The 18,180-nt window shown below is 40.8% G+C and overlaps 1 protein-coding gene across 8 annotated transcripts in view; it reads left to right on the plus strand.

Moving 5' to 3' along the window:
• Positions 1-391: 391 nt before the first annotated feature.
• Positions 392-18,180, plus strand: part of sdk2b (sidekick cell adhesion molecule 2b) — a 266,687-nt gene continuing 248,898 nt past the window's right edge. For all 8 annotated transcript variants that reach the window (XR_006828236.1, XM_046069903.1, XM_046069906.1 and 5 more), the window contains exon 1: positions 392-1,235. Coding sequence is in view for 7 of the 8 variants with exons in the window: in XM_046069903.1 (XP_045925859.1) it covers positions 1,097-1,235 (139 nt within the window). In the remaining variant the exon portion in view is untranslated. The remainder of the gene's footprint in view (positions 1,236-18,180) is intronic.

The following is an 18,180-nucleotide window of genomic DNA, read 5'->3' on the forward strand; positions in this document are numbered from 1 at the left end:
ATGTTGAAAGCATTAAAATGCTGCAAAAATATAAATCCCTATAATGATGCAATGGGGATAAAAAATAGTGGAAGGTCAATAAACTTAGACACACTAAATCCCCAAAGAAATATTACAGTGATTTCTCCTCAGGCACCCTAAGCACCACTCCACTCCAAACTCTGGCAACACAAGCAGAGCACGTGTTCCTTAAATCATTTTAACAAAGGACTATATTCATTTCTCCTTTTTTGAGATGTGGAAAGCAATAAAATCCTCTCCTGGAAATCCTATGCTTAGCTGTTTTGTAGCGGGGAGTGTGTTTTTGCGCATGGCCGCATGGTGGCAACCTGTGCTGCGCTCACAACACATCAGATTCTAATGTTTCCTCATAAAGAACCCAGGACTCGTCCTCATCCGATGCACACAGGCAGCCGGGCTCTCCTCCACGGCGGGCTCCGAGCATGACAGTGTGACTGCATTTAAGTTTTTCCCCCCGTTAGCCTCATTCTCTGCTCTACGAGCTGCTGAACTTCTTCTCAGTGCTGCTGCCAAACTGAATGGCCGACCTTGACAGTGCGCTGTGGTGAGGATTCGAGTAAAAGTCTGTTCGCTTTTTGAAAAAAAAAACTACACAACAAACTGTAACCACTCGGTTGCGGACAACGAGGGTGAAGTTTAAAGAAAGCGGCAGAAAAGAAGAAAACAGCATCTCAAGGAGGCAAGAAGTGACGATGAAAAAGTAGGCTATGAGGTGCAGCTTTTCTTCTTACAGGTGCAGCGAGAAATGGACTGTATTTGGATTTAACCTGGATTCATCTGAGTTGCATCCAGTAGGCTACTTAAAAGAAACCTACCAAGACTGCCTCGGCACTTATAGGAAAATATATTACCATCCTATGAGGTCTGTGGAACTAGAGCACTTTTGAACTGTAAAACAAATATAGACTCTCACTGACCGATTTTCTCCGGTCGCGTTAGGCTGCAGCAGCGGCTCTATTTTGCGCTCCCTTACCGGTGCGCTCTGCACGGCTCAAGTGGCCGCAGGTTCTCAGACAGAGAGACCCGACAGCAAGCGGACAACAGCCGAACCACACCGGGATCACCACTCAGTAACATGTTTCCAGCTCACCGGGCACTTGTTGTCCAGTCTGCCCGGTTTGAGACCATGTTTGAGGACTCCTGGAGCAGATCGATGTGGCGCGCCACATGGATTTTATTTTTTTCCTTACTCATACACTCAACACAAGCTCAAGGTAAGAGGGACACCGGGGCACGGTGCAGATTAGTCATCACACAGGCCGATTAGTGTCTGTAGCTCCCCTGCTATGCTGGATGTTCATGTGGCAGCGTTTCCTTTCTGGTGGTATCGGATCTTAATGTGTTCATTATTCATTGCCTTTTGCGCGTAGCCTATAATTTTCTCATTAGGCTACACATCGCACACACGCACAGACACACTTCTATATTAATTGCAGGCGAGTGGCGCACTGTTATTTCCTTGATTAAACATTTCAGTGTGACTTTCTCACATGTGTTCCTCATAGCCCTGAACGTCACCTAAACCTGAACTTTGTTAAGTTCGGATCCTGCTTGCGGTGTCTGTATCATAACTAATGACACTTTTAGGGGGAACTCCGGTTTGGATCAAGTTTATTGTGATCAAGACCCAGGACTTTCGTCAGCTGCTATAGCCTAATGTTTAGAAACCGTAAATGTTTTTTTCTAGTTTGAACATACCATATGCAATGAATATGTCATTAGAAGCCCAGCTGTTTAACATGTTTAATGCTGATTAAATTGGTATTAAGTAATTCATTAATCACCCCTCTCCCTCAGAAATGAAATTCTGCTCGACAAACAGGCGCCGTAAATAAACAGATACTTGATATGCAGCGAATTATGCCAGCGCATGCACGTAGAGCATTAAATGAAGAAAATTAGTTAATTTTGTAAACTGAGATTTACGCAGCCTGCTTCCCTTGAGCACGAGGAGAGAAACAGCCAAGTGTGGCATTTTGCAGGGACTGAAATCGGTGGCAGTGGGTTTTTTCATTATTATTAGCCTTTATATATGTTTTTGTCTTTTTCATGAGTATTGGCTTGATCTGGAGTAGTCTACGACTCATATTCTCAGCGCAGTAATCCCACAAGATCCATGCAATATATTCCTGTGGAGACTTGGAGTTTGTCTCCCAGAGTACTGTAACCTCCAGCTTTCTTTCTTTTATTTTTACCAAACTATCTCCCTGTAGTGTTTTGTGTGATATTTGTACAGTAGTTTCTTTCAGAATGATGTTCACTCACAAGTAATGCTGATGGTAAATGGATGTCTGTTGAAGACATATTCCAAAGTGACAAAGCACAGAAGTTTCACTTTGATCCAAAAATTATTCCATACATTTAGACCAGAGTTGGGATTGTAGCACCATGGTATCGGTGAGGATTCTCCAGGGGGGGCCCTCAGCAAGGTAAAGCTCAATTGTTACCTCAATCAATGCTGAAGTAAGGCAATGGCATATAACTGAAGTATGATGATTTTGATCAAAGGTTGTCCTCTCTCCTTTATAGCAGAGGGTGTAAAGTGGAACTCCTGTCTTTGGCATTCACAGTACATGTGTACAAATCTTGCATTCATGTGTGAAGGTACCTACTTTGGATGACACTGACACTTGCATGGTGACAGGTAGTAAAAAGGTGGTCCTCGATTTCCTCTGCTGCACCCTCTCCGCTAGGGTAATCGGGATTCAGGGATTGCTGCACTATATGGAGGGAGTATTACCTCTCTAGATAGACTCTAAGCCCTCTGTGGCACTCACTCAATAATACAATGTAGAGAAGATGAAAAAAACAAACAAGGCAGATATCCATCATTCATGAGGGCATATCCTAGTGCCTGACATTTACAGGAGATTGATAACTTGTGTCCCAGGGATTAAGAATCCTGACATTGTTGCTTCCTCTCTCTCTATAACTGTATATCTCCCGGCTGTCTGTATCTGTTTCTGGATGTTTGTTCCCAGTCCACTCTATTTCCCTCGTAATGCGTATTTAACTAAGCAAGTTAAACAAGAACAAATTATTTATAGCAGTGGGAGAGGGTCTTGCCTGTTTTTTTTTGTTTTTAAGTGCATGGGTGCATAAAGCAATATGCATACATGTGACTGTGTATGTGTAGAATTTGGGGATGAAGACTGCCAGTCACACTCAATCTCTTTCTGCTCAGTCCATCCAGCAGTGGCCCTCAGATTTCATTACGTAGTCGCTCCTGGGTCAGAAAATGTAGGATTTAATTGGACTCTCTTCAGACCGCCCGTTCGGAGCGTGGCTCGTTGAAAGTGACCCCAGTGTGGGCTGTTCTCTTTCCATGTGATGATTAAAGTACATGATGAGGCAAGTAGCATGCCTCTGGATGGACATGTCAGCCATTGCTTCCCATATTTTAATGACCAGTCTACTGAAACAGCTTTTTAACGACGGCAGAGTGGCCTTCATCAGACCAAAGTGCTATGACGTCTTGCTGTAAGGCTTACTGAGCAGAGAGAGATAATTTTCAGTCCTTCTACATATTGTCATTCATCATCATTGTGCACAGCAAGAACAAGAACAGTTTCCATTTTAATAAATATACATCAAAAAGTACACTTGGTCTGTCAGTAGTTTTGATGTTCTTATCTAAAATGGTAAAGCATTCTGCAATTCAAACGAAAGCCCTGTAACACTTAAACACCCTATTTTTGGTAGCTGACACATAAGCACACTCTTGGTTCTTCCTTAAATCATGTTTAAAAAACAGGCCATCCTCCCTAGTCACCCTGGATAGTTTGTTTAAAGTGACAGTTATAGGAGCTGTCTGGTCTGTCCCACTGTTCACTTCCATTCATTTACTGAGGTCATGCCGAGACAATGCTGGGCTCGCCTGCTGGTTTTGTCATTTCTAACACGTCTATTTTGGAATTCAGAGCAGCGGGGGAGGACTCTATTGGAATGTCATGTTTGGCATACATACTTCTGCATCACTCAAGGTCTGCAGATTAGCCTGACTGGCTACAGCTCAACTTTAGCTTAAGAGGGAGTTGAGGACTTTATTTTGTCAGAGGCGTGGCACTCAGATTAACATCCATAAGTATGGTTATGACAGAGTGTGGGGGAACTGCCTGGACACTGCTGGCATAGGAATCAGCTATTTCATACTGTTGTCTGGCGAGGATGCACAACATGTTTAGAATGACAGTCTGTTTTTAGCTTCCTGTATTGGACATGGACCTTGACACAGTAATAGAAGTCAAGGATGTCATCTCCATTTTAAATCGGTTATTGTGTAATTATCTGTTGACTGCTTCAGAAGGAAGTAGAATTGGATGCAGGCAATAAAATAGGGCACATAATCATCGTTGTGCAGGGGAACTTTTCAGTGAACTAGTCAATGGTATATGTGTGCGTGTGTGTTTGTGTATACTTGAGACCTTGAGAAGTCGTCAGATCTCCAATCCCATGGAGGTATAACAGCAGACGTCTGAAGCACTGTATTTAGATGAAAGGGCACTTAAAATCAAGAAAATCGATCAAATCCACCATTGATGTTTGATATGAGTCACCCTTTTACTAGGCAGCAGGCACAAGTGTTCTTTTTAGGATTATTTGAAACTGACATGATGGATTTGGCCAAAGCTTAAGTAAAGTAAACCATAGAACAAGAACTGATTGAAACTGTAGTGTGATACACGGAGACAGTGGGGTTGAGAGAATGTCTCCAGACTACAAATGCCCTGATTTGTCACACATCTTAATTGACAGAGTGGAGATCTCTGTTTCCTTGTAGCAGCTGTGCCCAGTGAAATAATTAGGAAAAAAAGGGGGAAAAGTGAGGCTGTCCTAGATCCCTGCAGCCAGCACTTTGGCAAAAGGTCACAACATATCGTTTCTAGTATTCAGGGCTGGCAAGAAAACTCATGGTCAAAGTCCAGTGATAGATTTCTCAAAGGGATGTCTGGAGTTTTACTGTGCTACGTTCAATAAAACAAAACTTCCCACCCAAGGTCTCTGGTAGTGGCAAGTCCAAGAGGGAGGCGTGATGGAAAGACCTTTTGTTTTTCCTCTCTAGAAATCCAAGCAGTTAGTTTCTAAGTGGCACTCAGGTAGTGTTCTTAATTTCCTACACAGGCTTTTAATTTTCATAGCATAAAATAAGACTTACATATTAAAACACTTTAAAACGCACACAAGAAGAAACCCACAATACACAATTGTTCACTGGTAAAAAACAAACAAAAACGAAGCATAAAAAAGTAAACCTAGTGCTTTAATCAGTTTGGCTGTTGCTTGAGTCAGCAGTAAACTGTATTTGCAAATTAAAAATAAAACACTGTTACTTAAATGAGAACATGTATTAAACCAATAACCAGAAAGTATAAGAACTGTCACTTTACAAGGGCATCATTATGTGACTGAGATGACAAAGAGGAGGAGGAGGAGAATGGTGACATGGTGATCTCCAGTGACATTATTATTTTGATACACAAATATATGCTCTTTAACCGTAGTGGTACTATAGCTTCTCTATTTAGCACTGTTATGTAGGCTGTGGCCAAAGTGAATGCTTTGAATTAATTTAAAAACCCAGTCGGTGAACTTCTTACCCTTTTGATGGCTATAAACACAGCTCAGCACTTTTCACACTCCCTCTCAGACCTGCCTTGCACAATGCAGTAATAGGAATGTATTCTCCAAATTATGAATACTATAGATATGGTTTATTGTTTTCCTGACATCTGTCTTGAAATACCATCTGAAAAACACCAGGAATTAACTAAAAGTGTGCACGGATACCAGCATCATTTTTATTTGTATAAAAGAATCCTCTGTTCATTATTAATATGACTATATGTGACAAGAAAGTGTCATCATTGCATCTTTAGAGCTTCAACAACTTCTGTCGGGGCCGCTGTGTCCTCATTTTCACTGTGTGAAGATGCCTGCTTTTGTGCAACCACGTAAATGTGTGAGGAGAGAAGGGAGGGAAGTATGGAGATGTGTGAATATGTGTCAAGCATCTTTGTCTCGAGCTTTATCGAGGTTTAATCCACACTGCATGATCCTGCCAAACTCAGTCTGATTTTCCTGCATTTAGTATGCTGCTTGACGTTATCCAAGTCATCTGATTATATCTGATAATCCCCTATATTTAAGGTACCAAAAAGGCACCTTGTGAGAATGCCTGTATAAATTCTGCTGTAATCAAACTGGTTTTCACTCATCCCAAATGTAAACAGACAAACTTCCTTTTGATGACATCTTAAATGCTTTCAGTCTAGCTTTAACTTCTTTACTTCTAACTAGGCCAGGGCGATATGGCCAAAAAGTCATATCCCGGTACTGTTTGGCAGAATTCCGGTATAAAATATATGACTGTATTTTCTACTAAGCGGGCTGGGGAGGGGGTCGGTTTTAGTGGGCATGTTTTTACTACTTTTAGTAACTTAGCTTGTTTCTTATTTCACCGTTTAAAATTATACTTCATTCTACATCTTAAGTGTCACTCACTTATTGAATTCGCCTCCTTCAGTTCTCTTCCCACTCACAGACCGAACGTCTCTGCTGCAAACATGTCAGCGTTCCCCACTTCTTATGCCGTTTTCCCTTTACCAGTACCAACTCAACTCGCCTTGACTCAACTCGGTTTGGCCGTCCTCTGTTTTCCATTGCAGATAGTACCCAGAGATAGTAGGCCTACCCCTCAATCTAGCTGGTCGTCATAGTGACGCCACACACAACTTCCGCAACGTAGTATTCAATGCGACACACACACCAGGGACGCACACACAGCTGTCTCTTTATTAAAGTTAAAATGTTTCAACATTACTCAGAATGTAAATACAGATAAGACGGAGGTGGTACGAAAAAAGTACAACTTTTATACAATGGAAAACCAAAAAAAGGTGAGGGGAGTTGAGCTGGTACCCTGCAGTGGAAAAGGGGCTTTACCGTCTCTCTCTCCATGTATGTCTGCTTCGGTGACTTTCTCCATCAGTAGTACGCTAGGCTGTATAAAGTCACAGAAAAAAAACAGAACTTGTCTTCTGGAGGCGTGTTGACGACGTAGCCTATCAAAACAAAACCAACGTGGTAGCTAACGAATAACATCTGACTGGTGTGTTCACTGTCACTTTACCTGGTCCGCTCTTATAAAATATCCACAGTGTAGTGACTTGTAACGTAATCACTGTTTCTCTGATAAATGCTACAGTGTGTCGCCTAACATGGGCAGCCTGCCGAAGTAAAGTGTATGTGTGGGAAACACCGTGCTTTTCTTTTTACAAGCCAGGTCTTTAACAGTGTCGACCAGCTCTGTGTCTCCCTTCATGTTGTTGAGAGTTTATGAGCAAACGGCTGCGTGCAGACACAGAGGGAGGGGCGGGGCTGCGCGGTGAGGGAGAGAGAGAGGAGCAAATGTTGGCAGGATTTTAAGGAAACCTATTAATTACCTCAACATCAAACTATATCGGTATAAAGGGTATTGTCTAATTTCATATCTCTTTTGAAATTATATCGGTATACATTATACACCGAGATACCGCCCAGCCCTACTTCTAACTTCGGTTATACCATTCTAGCTCTGTGACTCCAGACCCGCACAAACCAGAAAGAGAATAACATGCCTCTGTACGATGAACAACTTCATGTATTGATGCAGACAAACATAAAAGGCTTAAAGAACATTTCCTCTAACTCACTCAAAAGCTAGAATTTTAGGATCTGAATGATTTTTGGAAGGATTTTGGATTTTGTGGCTCTAAAATTCAAAACCTCCCACTCTGGCATAAATACTTGAATGCAGCAGACAAAGATAAAGTCAGCCTAACTTGGGCAAGATGACATAAAAATGTTGCCACCAGCAATGATTCGCTCCTCAGGGGGTGCTTCTAGGTGACAATGGTGCTGCATAATCAATACCATTTCACTGCTATCTATTCAGTAACTACATTTGCCTCCAAAGTCCCTCATTGGCTTGCCAGCCACTTTTCATTTTTCTCTCTCATCTCATGGAGTACATTCTAAGAACTGTAATCCTAAAATTTCAGCCAGTCTTGCTCTTTGAAACACCAGTTATGTAACCCCAAAAATGACTATTGGATTGAAAAGAAAAAGATTTAGGATTGTAGTATTTCTCTTTTCAAAGCGCTGTGCAGCCCAGACAGTTTGACCAGAACAAAAACTGTTGGGCTGAGGCGAAGATGTAGCGGACTTATTCACAAATAGTCTTTTTTTTAATCCCCTGCCATTTAGCCCGCTGTCTGGAACATGGCACAAAGGAGTCTGGTTAGTGTTTGCCAGGGCTGTCCTATTTGTCTTTGCATGGTTATTAATTTAGGTTCATACTACTGGGTGGACTGGGAAAAAGAGGCTACCCATGCCAGCTGGAAATTTTCACCATACACTGAGATGGACATGGGTCAGTGTTAAATGACCTATTATATAAATAAAATTTATAAAACACCTGTCGGCAATATGTCCTAACTGAGCCGCTGTCTGAACTGAATTATACTTGGGTATTACTGATTTCTTTCCTGACATTCTGTCTTTAGCAGCTCCCTTGATCATTCTGCTATGCACTAGGGCAAGCTAAACTACTTGCTGAGGAATTATTGCTCTAACTGTGGCTTGTGTTTTTGAGTGCATATTTTCACATACAGTAGGTGTTACATTTATGGAGCTGGTTTGAAGAATGTATTTGTAAAGGCTAAGCATGTTTATGCGGGTCATAGTATTTATCCTTTGAAGAACAGTAAGAACACTGGTACTTACATATTGTACTTAGCTTTTCAGTAAGAGCAATACAGCATTTTGCTTTTGAAGATGCTGCTGCTTTCAATCTATGTATGAGTCGCAACAATAAAGCTTTGGCCTGAACAAGGTTTTGGGCTGAGAATGGATTGAAGGATTTTCAATAGGGCATTCCACCATGTTTTAATATTACTGTGATGGAAGCATATCCTGTGTTTCCATATCTGCTGAGCCAAGCCAACCCACGGTTCTGCACTCCCAAATTAGCACCTAGAGGCCCTCTGCACTTTTAACAACACACATCAGATTCAGCAGCACAGTGTAGTTGTGAGCATGATCTGCTCCTGCAAATGTCCTTCAAAGTGGGCTCCAAAATGACCTCTAAAAAATAATAAACCAGAGGTATGGCTGTGATTATGGACTTGAACTTTTCCCTTGCTCTTTAAGAAGGCCATTATGCATGCAGCAACGGGCAGGGGGGAGCCAGAGTCAAGGCTTGTTTACTAGCATTATCCCTCGTTTGGCTAGATGGAAATGAGCGTGGACTGTGGAGTGACACTAGCTTCAGGAAGCCCCCAGACCTGACTCACTCATGCGGATCCTTGTGTGTTTATAATAGAAATGCAATCAGACTGGCTGGGGGCTTGGGAAACCACCTCTGAACTCTGTAATTGTTGTTCCCTGAGGGAGGTGTTTTGTGGGAGTGTGTGAGTGTCTGCAGGTGAACTGTGAATTTGTATGCATATAAATGTGGGTGTGGGTGTGGGTCTGTACAGAAGTGGGCAGTCCAAGCCCATAGGCCTGTAAGCAGTCCTTTAGCTATCATCGCGTCCCTGACATCCTGCCACACACTGCGCTCCCCTGGGGCTATAATGATCTTCCTGCAGTGCAACAAAAAGATGGAGGAAAGAAACCCTGCAACTCTAGTTCATGGAGTTCACGAAGGGGCATTAAATTGAATATGCCCACAGTCATATATTTGGGGAATAAAAATGGATTCAGCCTAAACTGCGCCTCTTTCCTCCATAGTTTGGTAGCACTGGCATGATTCTCTCCTGAAGAAGTCGGATGACAAGCAAATCAATTTAATGGCTTGGATAGGGATGGTAGAGGGCCTGATCGATTCTGACAATCACGCCATCTTTAACAAACATCTCATCAAAGGCCCATTCCCTTTTTCAGCATCCCATTACCCATCTATCCAGCACTTGGATCTGCTGCCTATTTACCCATCCCATGCAGGAATAATGGGGCCTTCACCCCCAGTTGGATTAATCAGCCATAACCATATGCTACCGTGTGCAATTACGCTGCAATTTTGACCAAGGGAAACAGCTGTTGCCATTTGAAAGGGTGGAATAAGATTGTAATTGCCTTAACTTTGATTTGTGGGGTGCTTTGATTTGATGAGAGAACACAATTTTATGCTTTACATAATAATAACGCTGAATGAAGAGAACTATTAGAACATGAGACTTTTTCTGCTTCCAGCTTCCAGATACATTCAAAGGATAACCTTGCTGTTATGAGTTGTTACTCTCACATTATGGAAGGAATGAGAATGTTTATTCATTTGGGTGTGAATGGGATTTCTATTTTCTGAGGCTATGTTTCAGATTAAATCGTGTAATGACATTTGAATATATTTATGCATGGCGGCACCTTAACATTTCGGTACAGGAGGCTCTCTCTCTAATCCCCCGAGTAAGGCAGTCGCATCAACTGTGATGTCTGCTGAAATCCTTTACACCTCAACATCCTATATCTTTTATCTGCCAGCCTTCTTGTTTACACAGTCTTTTTATCTATTGGCTGCATTTGATGACAAAACCTGTCCGAAGCATAGGGTCGTGATTGTGTACAGAAATCCTAGAATTATACTCTGTAAGATTCACTCTATATCTGTCCCAGACTGCAGTAATGTTGACGTGGAGAAACAGAAATGACATAAGTGATCTCAGATGAGGTATACTGACAAATGTTTGTCGAGGACAGGCAAATCACGTAATAAAAGTCATACCATCTGCACTAGGGTTTAGTGCAGTTCATTGGACTCTGTTAAGACATTGATACATGGATTTTCTTTAAATCCCAATGATTGTATTCACAAGATAAACTGCAGATAGATTGACGATTGAGAAGAGAAAGGACATGAGGCTTTTAGTTGATGTGGAAACACAACTTGAAATGAAATGCAGTATGACAGGTCAGACCATAATGGAAGAGACTGGGCATCAGAGTCCGATATGTTGGATACTTTGAGGAGAATTCTATGTGGATTTCTAAATTTTCCAGCCTCATTTTTTCACTTTTCAGTAAAGTAGACAGCACATGGGGCACTGTTTGAATATTTCATATGACTGGCAATTACTGGCTTTCTTTTCTGGAGCTTTTAAAGAAGGATATACTAAATGATACATCTCTTTCTCTGCAGTTGTTAGATAGTCTGTGTCTTTGTGTAATTAGCCAAAGTATGAACTTTGCTCTAATTGAGAGCTACAAATGGAAGAATATAATAATGAGATGTCTTTTTAGTGCATCAACTGTGTGAGACCATTTTTTTTACTGCTCTTTTAACAATATAATAAATTACTGCTCCCTGGTGCTGCTTTGAAAGCTGTTCTCATTTAAATTTCAGAAACATGTTCTTATTTTCCTTTTTTTTGTCAAGCTGAAGGTCCAGTCTCGAGAGATTTAAGGCATGGTTCCTTCAATAGAACATGTCTCCAAAAAAAGAATATTCTCTGCTGGTATTTGCACATTGATCATGGACGCCTATGATATTGCTTTTGAAGAGTTCCTTTTGACTCCTGCCAAACACCATGTAAACACCAAGCACTGTTCAGATGATTTTATTGTTAGCAGATGTACTTCATAAATGTCTTCATATGTGAGGAGAGTGACACAAAGAAGGAGAGATGCAGAAGCAAAAAAAAAAGAAAGTGATAGCAGCATTGCCAAAAACTGGAGGCTAATTAAGGGCTTCATTAGAAACCTTTAGCCAGTTGCTCCTCCATCACCACATCCATCTCCCCTATTGGTTATCTCTTAGACACTTATGATCTAATACATAATATATCAATATTAATTGATATTCCCGAATTATCTACAACTCTAAGGGCCCGATTTACTAAAATCCCGAATAAAGAGTACTAAATTGCATGTACATTCTAAAATATTGCATGTGCAATTGTAGTACCTGTTATGGGTGATCAACTAAGAATTACTGCGTAGATGACAAAAGGAGCAAACACAATGGAGGTGGCAGTATTTAAATGAGGGTGTTTAATGGTTTTCGCCATGGAGAGTTGGGAAGAAAAGCAGCCACTGCATAAAAACCTTGATTTGTTTCATTCAGTGTGTCCCGAGTATGTGGAAATCGTATGTACCTGCCCATCCTGCCTAAGACTGCACTAAGTACTTGGGACAGCATACTTGAAATAACTGCTTTGGGAAACCCCAGCAGAAACAGATACAGTATGCTGGAATGACCCAGACGTGAGGAAATGCCAGCAGATCGTGCTTCATCCAGCCAGAGGCAACGATCAACGACCGTCCGCAGCGTGCCCGGTCGCTCTGCGATCTCCTGTCCCTGTACGCCCCATTCCCTCTCCGATACCTAGAATAGGTTGTGTCGCTATTCCGACCGGCACGCTGTGAACAGTTGGTGATTGTTCCCTCTGGCTGGATGAATTTTATGCATGATCCATGCACTGCAGCTGGAGGCTCTCCGCAGCGGCACGAAACTTTCTAAATTCTTCCATCTCATGGAGAAAAGAAGTCAGGTCGAAACGAAATTTATTACTGCATGCTTTATTGGCATGAATGTCAATACAACAGTATTGCCAGAGTTAAAGGAAAATACAAAAAAACCCTATTCAATTCTTATAGTTCATCGAATAAATAAAATAATTGTATTTCTATATATTGGATATAGAATAATATTACCTAATATTGTTAATTTCTCTACGTCTTTTTTCATTACAGCTGTCTCCTCGCAACGATAACAGCAGCCATCTCTGCGCAACACTTGGCGGCACTTTCCTTTCAAATGTATTAAATACAGATGCTGTTGCACTCACATAAAATTGCTTTTAGGCTTGTTAGATCACATTGCGTGTAGTAAATAAATGTATTTGCAGGTTAATATCCCATTACTTTGCACAATAAAATTGAAACGCTCCAAACTGCATATTCATTAAGCCAAAAGAAGTAAGTGAGTCATTCTGCATGCACACCATTAGTAGATCAGCTTACATGTTAACTTGCTGGTGATATCAAGTTTGCACACATTTTACTCATGCACGTTTAGTAAATCTGGAGGTGAAAGAACATTACCCATGTTGAGAGAAAGTTGTATGTTCTCAGCTCTTCTTTACACTTTACACTTGGGCAGTTTCCCAAATGTCGGTTTGTGATTAACATCTTGATTATGATTTGCTTGGATGCACTTCACACATGACCAAGTCACTTAACACTCTTGAAAGTCTACTTAATTAGAATGACCTGATGATAATGGGGGCTGCCAGAGTGAGATGGATGTTTGGATGCAGGGCTTTGACCCACAGCATAACTTGACCTTAACACAAGTACACTAATAGGTAGCCTTGCTAGCACCTTGCATTCGTGGATGCAACGCTTGCCCACACAGAAATGTACACCTTCACATTTTTGTTGCCGATGTGTATTAGTCACACAAAGATAATCACTCTCTCAGAACTGAGCAGAACAGGCAGGAAGTGCTCCATCCATCTTGATTTGTCAATAGTTACAATTTTAATTACACCTGAGTGCTGTCAGCCTGCCATGCTGGGCGGGGAGTATTGATTCGCTTCAGCTAATTGATTAATTGCTGTGTTCAAAGGGGCAGTTTTCCCTTCACCCCCATCTCTTATTTTGCCATACCCTTCATTTCTGTTTCTGTATATTGTGTTTACTGAATGAATAGGTAACTGTAGAGTACAGCGCAAGGAATGCAGTACATCACTTCAAGATTTATATGACAGTTAAAAGAAGGCAACAGATTTGGAGGAACATCGGTCAGAGACCCCTTACTCAGAACTATAGCTTACATTTGTGTGGCTGTTTTTACAAATGGCTCAACTGTCTGGTGGAATGGGCTCCTACCTTTTTAATGCCATTTTAGAAGATAATATACACCAGTTACCAAAGAAGTGTAGACAGCCCGGTGGATTGGCCAGCACCATTACTGTCTCTAAATCTTCCTTCCTTCCTGGCAGAAGTCTTTAAACCTCTCCATAAAATGACAGAACTCTGGTGCTTCTCTGTATCGCAGCAAGTCAGACAGCCTACCGCCCCAGCTTGAGTCTACATGAAATGGGCCCACTTAAAAAGATAATTTTACTATTGTCTGTCATTGAATCTTCAGAGAATTGGTGGGGTTATACAAATATAAAACCTCAAACCATAATTGTAGTGGTTTAATGTTGTTTAAAACGATACAAGAGTAATATTCAGTTTTGATGAACTCTTATTTTAGCGTTTTAGATGCTATTTATTTTTATGTGACAATGTTTGTAAAAGACTTTATGACATTGGTAAAATAAGCTAAAAAAACTGAACACTTCAGTGACTGAATTGCTGGTGTTTATATGGTGATATTGCAAATTCCAGCTTGGTCTTTTAAATATTTATACTCAGTGTGTGGGCCATGTTTAAATGAAGGAGGTAATGAGTGTTTTGACAGTGTTTTTATTTTTCTTGTAGGGGGTGGGGTTAGTCATAGTAGACATGGTGACTAATGGAAAGACTAGGAAAGGAGCTAACAGATGGTCAACTAATCATAAGTCATCCTGAGTTTATTGTAGGACACATCAAGACACAAGATTACATGCAACGTCATAAACATATATTACAATCAAACTAAATGTAGCTGGATTTCTTTACCCTGCCCTGAGGAGGGATTCCTTTGTTAAAAGATGTGAGTAATGACCAAAACATAGTAGTTGAAAATCCTTACTTCGATTGATTTGTATTTGCTTGGTGTACATGATTGGTTGAGCCTCTAGTAGTTACCGCTTTCGGTTGTTTTGAGCTGCATCCAGGCATGCATAGCTGAGAGAATCTCTGAAAGGTGTTGAACCCCAATAAGTGCTTTGATGCTGCATGATGTGGTTCTGAAATGTTAGTTCTGCAATGTTGCACTCATCATATATATCATCATATCGCACAGCCCTACATATCATAATCCTGTAGGTAAATTTTTCCGGCTCTAGACAACAGGTGGCCCTAGGCAAGATTTTCTTTGGGGGCCCTCGTCACTTTGGCTGGAGCTGAGAACCATGAAATAAAACTATACGTTATATATGTATAGTCTAACTAAATTAGGTCTGAAATGATAGATTCAATTTGATTTAATAAAATTGTTTAATCCATATAACTATACAGCACACTGTTTCACAGGGATATTTATTACATATAAGTATGGAATTATTTCAAGCTAAAGAAAACAACAGCTCTGTAATGTTACTGTCCGTCCACCGTAAAACGAAATTTGTGACCTCGGCAACAGCAGAAGGCATCTGATTAGAAAGCGCCCGGTGTTCTTCCAGACCAGCGCTGTCAGCTCGTGTAGTGTGTGACCCCCTTTCACCGATCAGTCACGAAGTGTGAATGCCTTTACGACTTCAAGACTGCCGTCATATGACGGCAAGTTGTGTAGTGTCGGCCGATGCTGAAAGTGGTGTAGTCTGCATGAACTTGTAGAGCACTTGGGTGATGTTTTGTGTTTGTAAAGCATCTGTGTGGTTGTTGGTCTGATGTTTGCTGTATGACACACTATGAATTTCCAAAAGGACTAATAAATATCTATCACCTATAAACGTGCATAGCTGATCCCGTTACCGGGGGGCGCCGCATCGATGAATCGTTGAAATAATCTATAGAGGCTTCAAATACTAGCTGCAGCCCCAAACTATATATTGTATATAACTGTATAAAACTATTATTTGTTTTGAGAGGACAACATGAAAACCATTTGATACGTAATGTGGCAAGAAGATTCCTGAAATCTACAAGGTGGGCATAATCCTTGCATGACTTTACACACAAAACAATCTTCTTTCAATATATGTTCATTAAGAAGTATGCCCTAAACAGTCAATGAAAAATGAGGGTGATAAACTCTTGACAACAGGCATGTTGGCAAAATAACAATACAACCCAGCCAACACTCAACAACAGTCACACAATTCAAAATACACTTTTGGTCATATATGGCATTAATTGTATATGCAGTATTGTATATGTCTCAAATACAACTGTAGGTCAATGTAGGTTTTTAAGAATTTAAAATTATATTTTTCAGTTCATTACATTTTGATTGAGAGTTGTCAGATATTTATTTAGCATACATGCATGAAGCCTGCTGCTTGTTGATGCCAGTGCCTGTCAAACCTGTTGAAAGAATGCTGCATGAAAGCAGGTGATATTTTTAATCTCTGTATTCATGCATAATGTCGGGGGGGAGGGGCTATTCTCCACCATGTAAGAAATATTGCACAGTATTATTTGTTGTTCCTTGTTGGATTCCTTGGAACCGAAGTGGTTTCACATTTCTTGTTGACCAAGGGCTCTCTTTCAGTAATTTTGAGCTGAATTAAACATTCTGGCTGAGAGATGAATTTGGGAGTTTAGGGTGGTCCAAAAGCACACCACTGGAAAAAAAAAAAGGGGGGGGGGGGTGAAATCATAACAGAAGATGAAACAAGAGCATCGTTGCGAAATGGAATGCGGCACAATAGTTGTTTTATCTCAATTATGTTGTTTTCAAAATCGTTGAAAGCCAAAATTGTAATCCCTCCGGGCTTATGCCTTATGCCAATTTTGGCAATGCTCAGTCTAAGCTAAAATTAAGCTTACCTAGTCTGTGTCTGATGTTGAACTTGAGCATCTGCAGATTAATTCCATACCTGATGTTGTGATTCACGAAAGGGTTAGGGTTAACAGCAGTGAAGCTCATGGAGCAAGCACCACGTTGTTCACATGCTCAGAAGTAAGTTAATCATACAGGTATCTGTAATTGTATAGCATTTAAGGGCACTTTTCTCTGTGTCATCTCTGCCTTTTCTATTTCTCTCGTTCTGCTGTGGTTTTTCTCTCCACACTGCTCGGCCACACACACTCACACACTGACTGAACGCTGTGTTAATGTGCGTGTGCATGCTACCAGTCGCATGTGATGACAGAGATCATCAGGTAAAGAGATGACGTCCTCGAAGTTGTCCTGCTAAATTCAATTAATGGACATTTTTGTGCCGAGTTCATAGCTTTCTCTGTAGCCTACTAAATGCCAGAGCCATTAAGTCGATCAGAAAGTTGGAAGTGATAGACCCGATGAATGCGGTAACTGTATTTTATTTTATAAATTTTTTTTGCATTTTGATTTTACGATTCCTGGACGAAATCACTTGCCTGTGATCAAAGATAATGGGAGCGGCTGATGTTGGGGAGTGTAGCCAACTGCGTGCTAAATTATTATTGAAAATGCAGTCAAAAACTCTGCAACCTCTTTGCAACCTGCAGCAGCAGTCATTGTAGTGTGTAGATGCTCTGTTCCCTGTTGCTGTGTGTTGTCCTGCCTGCCTTATTAGTCGTGTTTATTTGGATTTCTGTTGGAATTAAACCTTTTTTGGACTGTACCTCCTCTGCTCTGCGTCCTGTGTTTGGGTCCCACCTGCTCAACCACCGCAACACCCGGACAGAGAATGTAGAAGTAGCCTATTAAAAATAAAAATAGCCTATATAAGCAGAAAGAAAAATGTCCCATATGACTAACTATGGTATTATATCATTAGATTATTATTCCTCATGCATTAATTTAGTTGGTTGAGGTTGAACTATTTTGTATCAGACTGCAATTAATGATTATTTTTATTATGTATTAATCATACAATATTGACCTTTTGAGATGTGGTGGAGTAGAAAGTGGCATGAAAAGAAAATACTCAAGTTAAGTAGAAATACCTTGTGCACTTAAGTACAGTACTATTTTGATACTGTCTACCACTGAGCTTAGCTTTGGCTACCTGAGACTAAGGAAAGGACTAGAGATGTTTTTCTATATTTTGGCTCTGGACGCTGAAAGCTATCATCCATGAAGACAGTGAAAATGGCTGGCCTTGAGCCACAGTGCTTCAAGTGGGAGCCCCCACTACAACACAAAACACCCTTCATAAGATGAAATGTGTAGCCTACTCCCACACACGGCTTGGCATACATGCGTAGGGCAAGTTCTACTGTAGGCCTATGTGTACAGCACTGCTACACACACAGCCAAATGTCTTTTTAGTTTTGATACATCTTTTTTGAAATACAAGTTTATGTATGAATAGTCTTTTATCAGATTTACCTATTGTTAGAATTTCTAGGTAAAATTTAACTGCTAGTAAAAACATG

Source organism: Micropterus dolomieu, linkage group LG14 (genome assembly GCF_021292245.1).
Source record: "Micropterus dolomieu isolate WLL.071019.BEF.003 ecotype Adirondacks linkage group LG14, ASM2129224v1, whole genome shotgun sequence".
Classification (NCBI taxonomy): domain Eukaryota; kingdom Metazoa; phylum Chordata; class Actinopteri; order Centrarchiformes; family Centrarchidae; genus Micropterus; species Micropterus dolomieu.